Here is a 15,968-nt window from a genome sequence, read left to right as displayed (position 1 = left end):
GTCACAGTCCCCGGGGAGGTGTACGGTGTCACAGCGGCGAGGCTTCCTGTATATTATACACAGTCACAGTCCCCGGGGAGGTGTACAGGGTCACAGCGGCGAGGCTTCCTGTATATTATACACAGTCACAGTCCCCGGGGAGGTGTACGGTGTCACAGCGGCGAGGCTTCCTGTATATTATACACAGTCACAGTCCCCGGGGAGGTTACGGTGTCACAGCGGCGAGGCTTCCTGTGTATTATACACAGTCACAGTCCCCGGGTAGGTGTACAGTGTCACAGCGGCGAGGCTTCCTGTGTATTATACACAGTCACAGTCCCCGGGGAGGTGTATGGTGTCACAGCGGCGAGGCTTCCTGTGTATTATACACAGTCACAGTCCCCGGGGAGGTGTATGGTGTCACAGCGGCGAGGCTTCCCGTGTATTATACACAGTCACAGTCCCCGGGGAGGTGTATGGTGTCACAGCGGCGAGGCTTCCTGTGTATTATACACAGTCACAGTCCCCGGGGAGGTGTACAGTGTCACAGCGGCGAGGCTTCCTGTGTATTATACACAGTCACAGTCCCCGGGGAGGTGTATGGTGTCACAGCGGCGAGGCTTCCTGTGTATTATACACAGTCACAGTCCCCGGGGAGGTGTACGGTGTCACAGCAGCGAGGCTTCCTGTGTATTATACACAGTCACAGTCCCCGGGGGAGGTGTACAGTGTCACAGCGGCAAGGCTTCCTGTGTATTATACACAGTCACAGTCCCCGGGGGAGGTGTACAGTGTCACAGCGGCGAGGCTTCCTGTATATTATACACAGTCACAGTCCCCGGGGGAGGTGTACAGGGTCACAGCGGCGAGGCTTCCTGTATATTATACACAGTCACAGTCCCCGGGGAGGTGTACGGTGTCACAGTGGCGAGGCTTCCTGTGTATTATACACAGTCACAGTCCCCGGGGAGGTGTACGGTGTCACAGCGGCGAGGCTTCCTGTGTATTATACACAGTCACAGTCCCCGGGGAGGTGTACAGTGTCACAGCGGCGAGGCTTCATGTGTATTATACACAGTCACAGTCCCCGGGGAGGTGTACAGTGTCACAGCGGCGAGGCTTCCCGTGTATTATACACGGTCACAGTCCCCGGGGAGGTGTATGGTGTCACAGCGGCGAGGCTTCCTGTATATTATACACAGTCACAGTCCCCGGGGAGGTGTACAGTGTCACAGCGGCGAGGCTTCCTGTGTATTATACACAGTCACAGTCCCCGGGGAGGTGTATGGTGTCACAGCGGCGAGGCTTCCTGTGTATTATACACAGTCACAGTCCCCGGGGAGGTGTACAGTGTCACAGCGGCGAGGCTTCCTGTGTATTATACACAGTCACAGTCCCCGGGGAGGTTACGGTGTCACAGCGGCGAGGCTTCCCGTATATTATACACAGTCACAGTCCCCGGGGAGGTGTACGGTGTCACAGCAGCGAGGCTTCCCGTGTATTATACACGGTCACAGTCCCCGGGGAGGTGTACGGTGTCACAGCGGCGAGGCTTCCTGTGTATTATACACACAGTCCCCGGGGAGGTATACGGGTGTCACAGCGGCGAGGCTTCCCGTGTATTATACACAGTCACAGTCCCCGGGGAGGTGTACAGTGTCACAGCGGCGAGGCTTCCTGTGTATTATACACGGTCACAGTCCCCGGGGAGGTGTACGGTGTCACAGCGGCGAGGCTTCCCGTGTATTATACACGGTCACAGTCCCCGGGGAGGTGTACGGTGTCACAGCAGCGAGGCTTCCTGTGTATTATACACACAGTCCCCGGGGGAGGTGTACGGTGTCACAGCGGCGAGGCTTCCCGTATATTATACACAGTCACAGTCCCCGGGGAGGTGTACGGTGTCACAGCGGCGAGGCTTCCTGTATATTATACACAGTCACAGTCCCCGGGGAGGTGTACGGTGTCACAGCGGCGAGGCTTCCTGTATATTATACACAGTCACAGTCCCCGGGGAGGTGTACGGTGTCACAGCGGCGAGGCTTCCCGTGTATTATACACAGTCACAGTCCCCGGGGAGGTGTACGGTGTCACAGCGGCGAGGCTTCCCGTGTATTATACACAGTCACAGTCCCCGGGGAGGTGTACGGTGTCACAGCGGCGAGGCTTCCCGTGTATTATACACGGTCACAGTCCCCGGGGAGGTGTACGGTGTCACAGCGGCGAGGCTTCCTGTGTATTATACACACAGTCCCCGGGGAGGTATACGGGTGTCACAGCGGCGAGGCTTCCGGTGTATTATACACAGTCACAGTCCCCGGGGAGGTGTACGGTGTCACAGCGGCGAGGCTTCCCGTGTATTATACACGGTCACAGTCCCCGGGGAGGTGTATGGTGTCACAGCAGCGAGGCTTCCTGTGTATTATACACACAGTCCCCGGGGGAGGTTACGGTGTCACAGCGGCGAGGCTTCCCGTATATTATACACAGTCACAGTCCCCGGGGAGGTGTATGGTGTCACAGCGGCGAGGCTTCCTGTGTATTACACGCGGTCACAGTCCCCAGGGGAGGTGTACAGTGTCACTGCAGCGAGGCTTCCCGTGTATTATACACAGTCACAGTCCCCGGGGAGGTGTACGGTGTCACAGCGGCGAGGCTTCCCGTGTATTATACACAGTCACAGTCCCCGGGGAGGTATACGGGTGTCACAGCGGCGAGGCTTCCTGTGTATTACACGCGGTCACAGTCCCCAGGGGAGGTGTACAGTGTCACAGCGGCGAGGCTTCCTGTGTATTATACACACAGTCCCCGGGGAGGTGTACGGTGTCACAGCGGCGAGGCTTCCCGTGTATTATACACAGTCACAGTCCCCAGGGGAGGTGTACAGTGTCACTGCAGCGAGGTTTCCTGTGTATTATACACACAGTCCCCGGGGAGGTGTACAGTGTCACAGCGGCGAGGCTTCCTGTATATTATACACACAGTCCCCGGGGAGGTGTACAGTGTCACAGCGGCGAGGCTTCCTGTGTATTATACACACAGTCCCCGGGGAGGTGTACAGTGTCACAGCGGCGAGGCTTCCTGTATATTATACACACAGTCCCCGGGGAGGTGTACAGTGTCACAGCGGCGAGGCTTCCTGTGTATTATACACACAGTCCCCGGGGAGGTGTACGGTGTCACAGCGGCGAGGCTTCCCGTGTAGTATACATGGTCACAGAGAAGTCACATTGGGGACCATTCTGCAGGCCATTATGCAAATGAATCAGTTACACTCTCAGCAGTTCCAAACAATCTTTGCATATCCCAGTGTTCAACTACAAGTGCCAGCATGTCCTACCAGCCAAAGGCAGCACAAGACATACAAGACCCATCATTGAAATGCCTGCTCCATCGCCAGCAAGTAAAGTTACAGCCATACCTAGTAATTCCATGTCACAGGCCACTGAGGAGGAGGCTGTGTAACGTGACCTTGTGGCATTTGTGTGTCTGTCTGAGGACTGCCTGCAATGTGTGAATAAACACACAGGCTGTGTTACCAAAATGTGAGATAATATTAATAAGAGTTGCTGCAGCCATCCAGCCAGCACCGAGCGCAGCACAGAGCCTGGGAACCATGTCCTGCAGCGCCATCTAGTGACAAAAGAGGAGAGCGCACCCTATGATTTGTTAGCCCCCCTGCCACAAGTATTTATCAATCCCAATGTGACTTCTCTGTGACTGGTGCGGGCTCTCTCTCTCTCTCTCTCTTTTCTGTCTCTCCTCCCCACTCTCTCCCTGTATTAGAGAAGAGGCTCCTGGCTAAGCAGTACTCACTCTATGGCTGTGCATGAATGGAGTTTGGCTGGAGGGTGGCAGTGCATGCTGCACAGTTATCTGTCCTTATACTGGGGAGCACTGCTGGCTGGGGTGCATCTACTCTACTCTGTGTGGGTACATTGCAGCTAATATTTGGGACATGAGCAATGCAGAGTGAATGCACAGAAGGCACGAAGTGGGAATGGACCTGGCTGGAGATAATGTGCCCCCCAGAGCAGAGATCCTTGATGCATTTATCTGCTGAGGATTGCCCTATGGATTTGCACTGCTGGGAACGGTGATCTATTGATTTATTGCTGTCTGAACACAGTGGTAGTTATTACACTGCGTTCCAACACTGATCTACTTTCTGATCATTTTAGGAGGGGGGTCTTCAAGTCCTCTTGTGGAAGGAGGGGCTGACAGAATACCACCTCATCTTCAAGGGAGCCCAGCTGGAGGACGGAATCTAGCAGTGGACCCATCCCCTGTCTGCAGAACCCTTTACCTGGGGTTCACAGACCCCAAAAGGGAGATGTTCTCCTCTAAGGAGTGACGTGGTTTAGGAAGTAGCTGAGGATTGCTGAACCTGAGCTGACAATGGAGGGCTTGTGCCCCATCACTGACTGCAACATCTCATGGGCCAATTCCAGCCTGGAGAACAGTACTCAAAGGGGGAACAGTACCAGAGACCCCCTGAAAAGGAACGAGGAGGTGGCCAAGGTGGAGGTTACTGTGCTGGCCCTCATTCTCTTCCTGGCCCTGGCTGGGAACATCTGCGTCCTGATCGGGATTCACATTAACAGGCACAAACACTCCCGAATGTACTTCTTCATGAAACACCTGAGCATTGCTGACCTGGTGGTGGCTTTGTTCCAGGTCCTGCCACAGCTCATCTGGGACATCACCTTCAGGTTCTACGCTCCTGACATCCTGTGCAGGTTGGTCACCTACCTGCAGGTGGTGGGGATGTTTGCCTCCACCTACATGCTCCTGCTGATGTCCCTGGACAGGTGCTTGGCCATCTGTCAGCCCCTGCGGTCCCTGCACAGGAGGTCAGACTGTGTCTATGTCCTCCTGACCTGGATCATCAGCTGCCTCCTAAGCATCCCTCAGATACTCATCTTCTCCCTCACAGAGGTGGGGAATGGGGTCTATGACTGCAGGGCTCATTTCATCAAGCCATGGGGCTCAAAGGCTTATATCACCTGGATAACCCTCTCAGTGTACATCATCCCTGTGATGATCCTCAGTGTCTGCTATGGACTCATCAGCTACAAGATCTGGCAGAACATCCGCCTGAAGACTCTGTGTGAGAGCAACCTCAGGCCGAGCTCCAACAAGAGAGCCACACTGTCCAGGGTCAGCAGTGTTAGGCTCATCTCCAAGGCCAAGATCCGGACGGTGAAGATGACCTTTATCATAGTGCTGGCGTACATCATCTGCTGGACCCCTTTCTTCTTTGTCCAGATGTGGTCAGTGTGGGACCCTGATGCCCCAAAGGAAGGTAAGAAGCTCCAGAGAACCCAGCAGTGGCTCCTGATCTAGGTCCTGTCAGATGTCTGCAGATCCATAGGTCCCAAAGGAGAAAAATGATCAGCTGCTACAGGGCTGTGTGTTGTATAATTTGTCAATAATCTGTGGAATCCCCACTATTCTTCCACAGGGAATATTGTGTTACACACTTATTACACACCAGCAATATTTAGTTACACACTCCTTCCACCCCCCCAGTGTCTCTCCTCTCACCTCAAACTGTCAGTGTTAAAATGTGTTTTTGCCATTAAATGTTACATTCTTCTACACACTTCTTCCTACACATTTATGTAGCTGTCATATAGCAGTTGTTTTACAAGTTACAATCTTATTGTTACATACTTGTTGTTACTCTTTCTTTAGAAGTTGCAATCTTATCAAAACACAGATGTAGAAGTTATACAATTACACCCTTGTTAGTTGCTGTGCATAGTTGCAGAACTATGTGGCACTATTATTACACACCTGTCTCTGGTTAGATGTTGCACAGCCATGGGGCACTATTATTCCACACTTGTCTCTAGTTAGATGTTGCACGCTATTGTACAGCTATGTGCCACTATTATTACAAACTTGTCTCTGGTTAGATGTTGCACAGCTATGTGGCACTATTATTCCACACTTGTCTCTGGTTAGATGTTGCACACTATTGTGCAGATATGTGGCACTATTATTACACATTTGTCTCTGGTTAGATGTTGCACAGCTATGTGGCACAATTATTACACATTTGTCTCTGGTTAGATGTTGCACAACTATTTGGCATTATTATTACACACTGGTCTCTGGTTAGATGTTGCACAGCTATGTGTCACTATTATTACACACCTGTCTTTGGTTAGATGTTGCACACTATTGTACAGCTATGTGGCACTATTATTACACATTTGTCTCTGGTTGGATGTTGCACAGCTATGTGGCACTATTATTACACACTTTTCTCTGGTTAGGTGTTGCACAACTATGTGGCACTATTATTACACACTTGTCTTTGGTTAGATGTTGCACAGCTATGTGGCACTATTATTACACACTTGTCTCTGGTTAGATGTTGCACAGCTATTTGGCACTATTATTACACACTTGTCTCTGGTTAGATGTTGCACAGCTATGTGGCACTATTATTACACACCTGTCTCTGGTTAGATGTTGCACACAATTGCACCGCTATGTGGCACTATTATTACACACTTGTCTCTGGTTAGATGTTGCACAGCTATGTTCCACTATTATTACACACCTGTCTCTGGTTAGATGTTGCACACTATTGCACAGCTATGTGGCACTATTATTACACACTTGTCTTTGGTTAGATGTTGCACAGCTATGTGACACTATTATTACACACTTGTCTCTGGTTAGATGTTGCACAGCTATGTGGCACTATTATTACACACTTGTCTTTGGTTAGATGTTGCACAGCTATCTGGCACTAATATTACACAATTGTCTGTGGTTAGATTTTGCACAGATATTTGGCACAATTATTACACACTTGTCTCTGTTTAGATGTTGCACAGTATTTCACAGCTATGTGGTACTATTATTACACATGTCTCTGGTTAGATGTTGCATAGCTATGTGGCACTATTATTACACACTTGTCTCTGGTTAAATATTGCACAGCTATGTTGCACTATTATTACACACTTGTCTCTGGTTAGATGTTGCATAGCCATGTGGCACTATTATTACACACCTGTCTCTGGTTAGATGTTGCACAATATTGCACAGCTATATGTCACTATTATTAAACACTTGTCTCTGGTTAGATGTTGCACAGTATTTCACAGCTATCTGGCACTATTATTACACACTTGTCTGTGGTTAGATGTTGCACAGATATTTGGCACAATTATCACACACTTGTCTCTGGTTAGATGTTGCACAGCTATGTGGCACTATTATTACACACTTGTCTGTGGTTAGATGTTGTATAGATATTTGGCACAATTATTACACACTTGTCTCTGGTTAGATGTTGTACAGTATTTCACAGCTATGTGGGACTATTATTACACATGTCTCTGGTTAGATGTTGCATAGCTATGTGGCACTATTATTACACACTTGTCTCTGGTTAAATATTGCACAGATATGTTGCACTATTATTACACACTTGTCTCTGCTTAGATGTTGCATAGCTATCTGGCCATATTATTACACACCTGTCTCTGGTTAGATGTTGCACAATATTGCACAGCTATATGTCACTATTATTACACACTTGTCTCTGGTTAGATGCTGCACAGCTATGTGGCACTATTATTACACACTTGTCTCTGGTTAAATATTGCACAGCTATGTGGCACTATTATTACACACTTGTATCTGGTTAGTTACTGCACATTGTTGTACAGTTATATGGCACTATTATAACACACTTGTTTCTGGTTAGATGCTGCACAGCCATGTGGCACTATTATTACACACTTGTCTCTGGTTAAATATTGCACAGCTATGTGGCACTATTATTACACACTTGTCTCTGGTTAAATATTGCACAGCTATGTGGCACTATTATTACACACTTGTATCTGGTTAGTTACTGCACATTGTTGTACAGTGTTATGGCACAATTATAACACACTTGTTTCTGGTTAGATGCTGCACAGCCATGTGGCACTATTATTACACACTTGTCTCTGGTTAAATATTGCACAGCTATCTGGCACTATTATTACACACTTGTATCTGGCTAGTATCTGCACATTGTTGTACAGTTATATGGCACTATTATAACACACTTGTTTCTGGTTAGATATTGCACAGCTACAGTATGTGGCACTATTATTGCACACTTTTCTCTGGCTGCATGTTGCACTCTGTTGTCCAGTTATGTGGCACTATTAGTACACACTTGAATCTAGATAGATGTTACACACTCTTGCCCAGATATGTGTCACTATTATTACACACTTGTTTCTGGTTAGATGTTGCACACTATTACACACTTGGCTGTTGTTTTTATTATTATACAGACGTGTCTGTTATTTTTGTTCACTGTCTATGGTTAGACGTTGAGCACTATTACAGACCTATATGTCACTATTATTACACATTTGTTTCAAACATTTACACAGCTAAATGTCATTATTATTACACACTTGTCAATTATTGTTACACATTTTACTAGGGGTAGAAGTTGAGCACTATTACATACCTATGTGTAACTCTAATTAACCACTTGTACACTATTACTGTACATATCTATGTAACTATTATTATTATAATACACTTGTTGCACACTATTACACAGCTATGTGTCACTATTATTATACACTCGTTGCACACTTTTGCAGTTACAGTACATGTCACATGTCGCACACTATTACACAGCTACGTGTCACTTGTTGCACACTTACACAGATATGTGTCACAGTTTTATTACCCACTTTGGCTCCTTTTAGAATCTTTTTTTTGCCTGTTTATTTACTCTGTAAACTGCATGAGTGCTGATATCACTGGTCTGCAGTTATATTTCCATCAGGACTCCTGACACTCCTGTCATACACTGTAACATGCAGTTAGTGCAGGCTTCCACTATCACATATAGGGGGTAATTCAGAGTTGATCTCAGCAGCAAATTTGTTGGGGGATGGGCAAAACCATGTGCACTGCAGGTGGGGCAGATATAACGTGCAGATAGAGTTAGGGTGGGTTATTTTGTTTCTGTGCAGGGTAAATACTGGCTACTTTATTTTTACACTGCAATTTAGATTTCAGTTTGAACACACCCCACCCAAATCTAACTCTCTCTGCACATGTTACATCTGCCCCACCTGCAGTGCACATGGTTTTGCCCAACTGCTAACAAATTTGCTGCTACGATCAACTCTGAATTAGGCCTATAGGGGGTCATTCCGAGTTGTTCGCTCGCAAGCGGATTTTAGCAGATTTGCTCATGCTAAGCCGCCGCCTACTGGGAGTGAATCTTAGCATCTTAAAATTGCGAACGATGTATTCGCAATATTGCGATTACACACCTCGTAGCAGTTTCTGAGTAGCTCCAGACTTACTCGGCATCTGCGATCAGTTCAGTGCTTGTCGTTCCAGGTTTGACGTCACAAACACACCCAGCGTTCGCCCAGACACTCCTCCGTTTCTCCGGCCACTCCTGCGTTTTTTCCGGAAACGGTAGCGTTTTTGCCCACACGCCCATAAAACGGCCTGTTTCCGCCCAGTAACACCCATTTCCTGTCAATCACATTACGATCGCCAGAACGATGAAAAAGCCGTGAGTAAAATTTCTAACTGCATAGCAAATTTACTTGGCGCAGTCGCAGTGCGGACATTGCGCATGCGCATTAAGCGGAAAATCGCTGCGATGCGAAGATTTTTACCGAGCGAACAACTTGGAATGAGGGCCATAGTACATTCGTTTGCATTAGGAGGGTAGGAGACATGGTTCAGTCTGTAATCTCTACCTCCCTATATCCCTGTTTCCCCCACCCCTCGCCCCCGACAGAACACCAGCCAGACACAACACCGCCTGGACAGGGACAGGTGTGAATGAGCATTACAACCTTCAGAATGGGAGAGTTTGCTGCAGGGAGCCTTTGCGGTCCGACGTTTCGGGGTCCAGACCGTTCCGGTTTTTCCCAATCACGAAAATATGTCTGCAGACCAGGCATCCTAGTTATCTGGCAGGCTACAGGGTCAGTCATACGTAAAGTGTATCTGCATGAATACTCAGATCTGTAGTCTTATCCAGTCCGTCACCATACAGATGGAGGAGGGTAATATCTGCACCACTGATTAGTATTGGCAGTGCAGGTGGTGTAATGGTTAGCATTACTGCCTCACAGCACTGAGGTCATGGGTTCTATTCCCACCACGGCCAGTAATGTGTGAGGTTTGTATATTTTCCCCGCAAAGGTTTCCTCCCACAATCCAAAATTATACAGATGTAGCCAGGCACATTTAGCCCGCAGTTTGTCGTATTTGTGACAATCCAGGTGCATCAAGTGTGCCTGCAACTAAGTCTACATGCGTCTAAGTACGCATGTCCATAAGAATACATGGGCAGTGTACTAAGCCGCAGGCTTGGATGAGTGTGGCTACATCGGTAGAGGTATGTTAACTGGCTACTATAAAATTTAACCCTGGTGTGTATTTATGTGCGTCTACATGTGGTAGGGAATATAGATTGTAAGCTGATGTGAATGGCCAAATATTCTCTGTAAAGCGCTGCAGAATGTGTGTGCACTATATAAATAACCAGGATGAAATAAATAAATAACTGAGCAGATAATATAAACAGATTTAAAACATATCATATTGTTATCAATTGTCATGAAGGAAAATCCCAGAAAGTCAGTACGCGGCAACTGTCTTTCCTGCTCTCTGATAATACTGTCGTTACTGACATAGTGCAGGAGACACCTGTACAGGACACACACCAGTCTCCTGCTCTATCCCCTGATCATTAGTGTGTAGTAAGTGGTGTGTGATCCCGGATGCTGTGTGACCTGTCCTGGCTACTGACACAGTGCAGGAGACACCTGTACAGGACACACACCAGTCTCCTGCTCTATCCCCTGATCATTAGTGTGTAGTAAGTGGTGTGTGATCCCGGCTGCTGTGTGACCTGTCCTGGCTACTGACACAGTGCAGGAGAGACCTGTACAGGACACACACCAGTCTCCTGCTCTATCCCCTGATCATTAGTGTGTAGTAAGTGGTGTGTGATCCCGGCTGCTGTGTGACCTGTCCTGGCTACTGACACAGTGCAGGAGAGACCTGTACAGGACACACACCAGTCTCCTGCTCTATCCCCTGATCATTAGTGTGTAGTAAGTGGTGTGTGATCCCGGATGCTGTGTGACCTGTCCTGGCTACTGACACAGTGCAGGAGACACCTGTACAGGACACACACCAGTCTCCTGCTCTATCCCCTGATCATTAGTGTGTAGTAAGTGGTGTGTGATCCCGGCTGCTGTGTGATGTGTCCTGGCTACTGACACAGTGCAGGAGACACCTGTACAGGACACACACCAGTCTCCTGCTCTATCCCCTGATCATTAGTGTGTAGTAAGTGGTGTGTGATCCCGGCTGCTGTGTGACCTGTCCTGGCTACTGACACAGTGCAGGAGAGACCTGTACAGGACACACACCAGTCTCCTGCTCTATCCCCTGATCATTAGTGTGTAGTACGTGGTGTGTGATCCCGGCTGCTGTGTGATGTGTCCTGTATACTGACACAGTGCAGGAGAGACCTGTACAGGACACACACCAGTCTCCAGCTCTAACCCCTGAGCATTAGTGTGTAGTAAGTGGTGTGACATCCCGGCTGCTGTGAGACGTGTCCTGGCTACTGACACAGTGCAGGAGACACCTGTACAGGACACACACCAGTCTCCTGCTCTATCCCCTGAGCATTAGTGTGTAGTACGTGGTGTGTGATCCCGGCTGCTGTGTGACCTGTCCTGGCTACTGACACAGTGCAGGAGAGACCTGTACAGGACACACACCAGTCTCCTGCTCTATCCCCTGAGCATTAGTGTGTAGTAAGTGGTGTGACATCCCGGCTGCTGTGTGATGTGTCCTGGCTACTGACACAGTGCAGGAGACACCTGTACAGGACACACACCAGTCTCCTGCTCTAACCTCTGATCATTAGTGTGTAGTAAGTGGTGTGTGATCCCGGCTGCTGTGTGATGTGTCCTGTATACTGACACAGTGCAGGAGACACCTGTACAGGACACACACCAGTCTCCTGATCTATCCCCTGATCATTAGTGTGTAGTACGTGGTGTGTGATCCCGGCTGCTGTGTGACCTGTCCTGGCTACTGACACAGTGCAGGAGAGACCTGTACAGGACACACACCAGTCTCCTGCTCTATCCCCTGAGCATTAGTGTGTAGTAAGTGGTGTGTGATCCCGGCTGCTGTGTGATGTGTCCTGGCTACTGACACAGTGCAGGAGACACCTGTACAGGACACACACCAGTCTCCTGCTCTATCCCCTGATCATTAGTGTGTAGTAAGTGGTGTGATTACCCGGCTGCTGTGTGACCTGTCCTGGCTACTGACACAGTGCAGGAGACACCTGTACAGGACACACACCAGTCTCCTGCTCTATCCCCTGATCATTAGTGTGTAGTAAGTGGTGTGTGATCCCGGATGCTGTGTGACCTGTCCTGGCTACTGACACAGTGCAGGAGACACCTGTACAGGACACACACCAGTCTCCTGCTCTATCCCCTGATCATTAGTGTGTAGTAAGTGGTGTGTGATCCCGGCTGCTGTGTGATGTGTCCTGGCTACTGACACAGTGCAGGAGACACCTGTACAGGACACACACCAGTCTCCTGCTCTATCCCCTGATCATTAGTGTGTAGTAAGTGGTGTGTGATCCCGGCTGCTGTGTGACCTGTCCTGGCTACTGACACAGTGCAGGAGAGACCTGTACAGGACACACACCAGTCTCCTGCTCTATCCCCTGATCATTAGTGTGTAGTACGTGGTGTGTGATCCCGGCTGCTGTGTGATGTGTCCTGTATACTGACACAGTGCAGGAGAGACCTGTACAGGACACACACCAGTCTCCAGCTCTAACCCCTGAGCATTAGTGTGTAGTAAGTGGTGTGACATCCCGGCTGCTGTGAGACGTGTCCTGGCTACTGACACAGTGCAGGAGACACCTGTACAGGACACACACCAGTCTCCTGCTCTATCCCCTGAGCATTAGTGTGTAGTACGTGGTGTGTGATCCCGGCTGCTGTGTGACCTGTCCTGGCTACTGACACAGTGCAGGAGAGACCTGTACAGGACACACACCAGTCTCCTGCTCTATCCCCTGAGCATTAGTGTGTAGTAAGTGGTGTGACATCCCGGCTGCTGTGTGATGTGTCCTGGCTACTGACACAGTGCAGGAGACACCTGTACAGGACACACACCAGTCTCCTGCTCTAACCTCTGATCATTAGTGTGTAGTAAGTGGTGTGTGATCCCGGCTGCTGTGTGATGTGTCCTGTATACTGACACAGTGCAGGAGACACCTGTACAGGACACACACCAGTCTCCTGATCTATCCCCTGATCATTAGTGTGTAGTACGTGGTGTGTGATCCCGGCTGCTGTGTGACCTGTCCTGGCTACTGACACAGTGCAGGAGAGACCTGTACAGGACACACACCAGTCTCCTGCTCTATCCCCTGAGCATTAGTGTGTAGTAAGTGGTGTGTGATCCCGGCTGCTGTGTGATGTGTCCTGGCTACTGACACAGTGCAGGAGACACCTGTACAGGACACACACCAGTCTCCTGCTCTATCCCCTGATCATTAGTGTGTAGTAAGTGGTGTGATTACCCGGCTGCTGTGTGACCTGTCCTGGCTACTGACACAGTGCAGGAGACACCTGTACAGGACACACACCAGTCTCCTGCTCTATCCCCTGATCATTAGTGTGTAGTAAGTGGTGTGTGATCCCGGCTGCTGTGTGACCTGTCCTGGCTACTGACACAGTGCAGGAGACACCTGTACAGGACACACACCAGTCTCCTGCTCTATCCCCTGATCATTAGTGTGTAGTAAGTGGTGTGTGATCCCGGCTGCTGTGTGACCTGTCCTGGCTACTGACACAGTGCAGGAGACACCTGTACAGGACACACACCAGTCTCCTGCTCTAACCCCTGATCATTAGTGTGTAGTAAGTGGTGTGTGATCCCGGCTGCTGTGTGACGTGTCCTGTATACTGACACAGTGCAGGAGAGACCTGTACAGGACACACACCAGTCTCCTGCTCTAACCCCTGATCATTAGTGTGTAGTAAGTGGTGTGTGATCCCGGCTGCTGTGTGACCTGTCCTGGCTACTGACACAGTGCAGGAGACACCTGTACAGGACACACACCAGTCTCCTGCTCTATCCCCTGATCATTAGTGTGTAGTAAGTGGTATGTGATCCCGGCTGCTGTGTGATGTGTCCTGGCTACTGACACAGTGCAGGAGACACCTGTACAGGACACACACCAGTCTCCTGCTCTATCCCCTGATCATTAGTGTGTAGTAAGTGGTGTGTGATCCCGGCTGCTGTGTGACCTGTCCTGGCTACTGACACAGTGCAGGAGACACCTGTACAGGACACACACCAGTCTCCTGCTCTATCCCCTGATCATTAGTGTGTAGTAAGTGGTGTGACATTCCGGCTGCTGTGTGACGTGTCCTGTATACTGACACAGTGCAGGAGACACCTGTACAGGACACACACCAGTCTCCTGCTGTATCCCCTGATCATTAGTGTGTAGTAAGTGGTGTGTGATCCCGGCTGCTGTGTGACCTGTCCTGGCTACTGACACAGTGCAGGAGACACCTGTACAGGACACACACCAGTCTCCTGCTCTATCCCCTGATCATTAGTGTGTAGTAAGTGGTGTGTGATCCCGGCTGCTGTGTGACGTGTCCTGTATACTGACACAGTGCAGGAGAGACCTGTACAGGACACACACCAGTCTCCTGCTCTATCCCCTGATCATTAGTGTGTAGTAAGTGGTGTGTGATCCCGGCTGCTGTGTGACCTGTCCTGGCTACTGACACAGTGCAGGAGACACCTGTACAGGACACACACCAGTCTCCTGCTCTATCCCCTGATCATTAGTGTGTAGTAAGTGGTGTGACATTCCGGCTGCTGTGTGACGTGTCCTGTATACTGACACAGTGCAGGAGACACCTGTACAGGACACACACCAGTCTCCTGCTCTATCCCCTGATCATTAGTGTGTAGTAAGTGGTGTGTGATCCCGGCTGCTGTGTGACCTGTCCTGGCTACTGACACAGTGCAGGAGACACCTGTACAGGACACACACCAGTCTCCTGCTCTAACCCCTGAGCATTAGTGTGTAGTAAGTGGTGTGTGATCCCGGCTGCTGTGTGACCTGTCCTGGCTACTGACACAGTGCAGGAGACACCTGTACAGGTACACACCAGTCTCCTGCTCTATCCCCTGAGCATTAGTGTGTAGTAAGTGGTGTGTGATCCCGGCTGCTGTGTGATGTGTCCTGGCTACTGACACAGTGCAGGAGAGACCTGTACAGGAGACACACCAGTCTCCTGCTCTATCCCCTGATCATTAGTGTGTAGTAAGTGGTGTGTGTGATCCCGGCTGCTGTGTGACCTGTCCTGGCTACTGACACAGTGCAGGAGAGACCTGTACAGGACACACACCAGTCTCCTGCTCTATCCCCTGATCATTAGTGTGTAGTAAGTGGTGTGTGATCCCGGCTGCTGTGTGACCTGTCCTGGCTACTGACACAGTGCAGGAGAGACCTGTACAGGACACACACCAGTCTCCTGCTCTAACCCCTGATCATTAGTGTGTAGTAAGTGGTGTGTGATCCCGGCTGCTGTGTGACCTGTCCTGGCTACTGACACAGTGCAGGAGACACCTGTACAGGACACACACCAGTCTCCTGCTCTATCCCCTGATCATTAGTGTGTAGTAAGTGGTGTGTGATCCCGGCTGCTGTGTGATGTGTCCTGGCTACTGACACAGTGCAGGAGACACCTGTACAGGACACACACCAGTCTCCTGCTCTATCCCCTGATCATTAGTGTGTAGTAAGTGGTGTGTGATCCCGGCTGCTGTGTGACCTGTCCTGGCTACTGACACAGTGCAGGAGACACCTGTACAGGACACACACCAGTCTCCTGCTCTAT

At 49.7% G+C, this 15,968-nt stretch overlaps 1 protein-coding gene across 1 annotated transcript in view; it reads left to right on the top strand.

Moving 5' to 3' along the window:
* Positions 1-3,731: 3,731 nt before the first annotated feature.
* Positions 3,732-15,968, top strand: part of OXTR (oxytocin receptor) — a 106,598-nt gene continuing 94,361 nt past the window's right edge. Inside the window, exon 1 of the mRNA XM_063941260.1 lies at positions 3,732-5,284. Within this exon, the coding sequence (XP_063797330.1) occupies positions 4,378-5,284 (907 nt within the window). The 5' untranslated portion in view covers positions 3,732-4,377. The remainder of the gene's footprint in view (positions 5,285-15,968) is intronic.

This window comes from Pseudophryne corroboree, chromosome 9, assembly GCF_028390025.1.
Source record: "Pseudophryne corroboree isolate aPseCor3 chromosome 9, aPseCor3.hap2, whole genome shotgun sequence".
In the NCBI taxonomy this organism is placed as follows: Eukaryota; Metazoa; Chordata; class Amphibia; order Anura; family Myobatrachidae; genus Pseudophryne; species Pseudophryne corroboree.
Note: the sequence above shows the minus strand (reverse complement) of the source record. Positions and strands in the feature narration are given on the sequence as shown.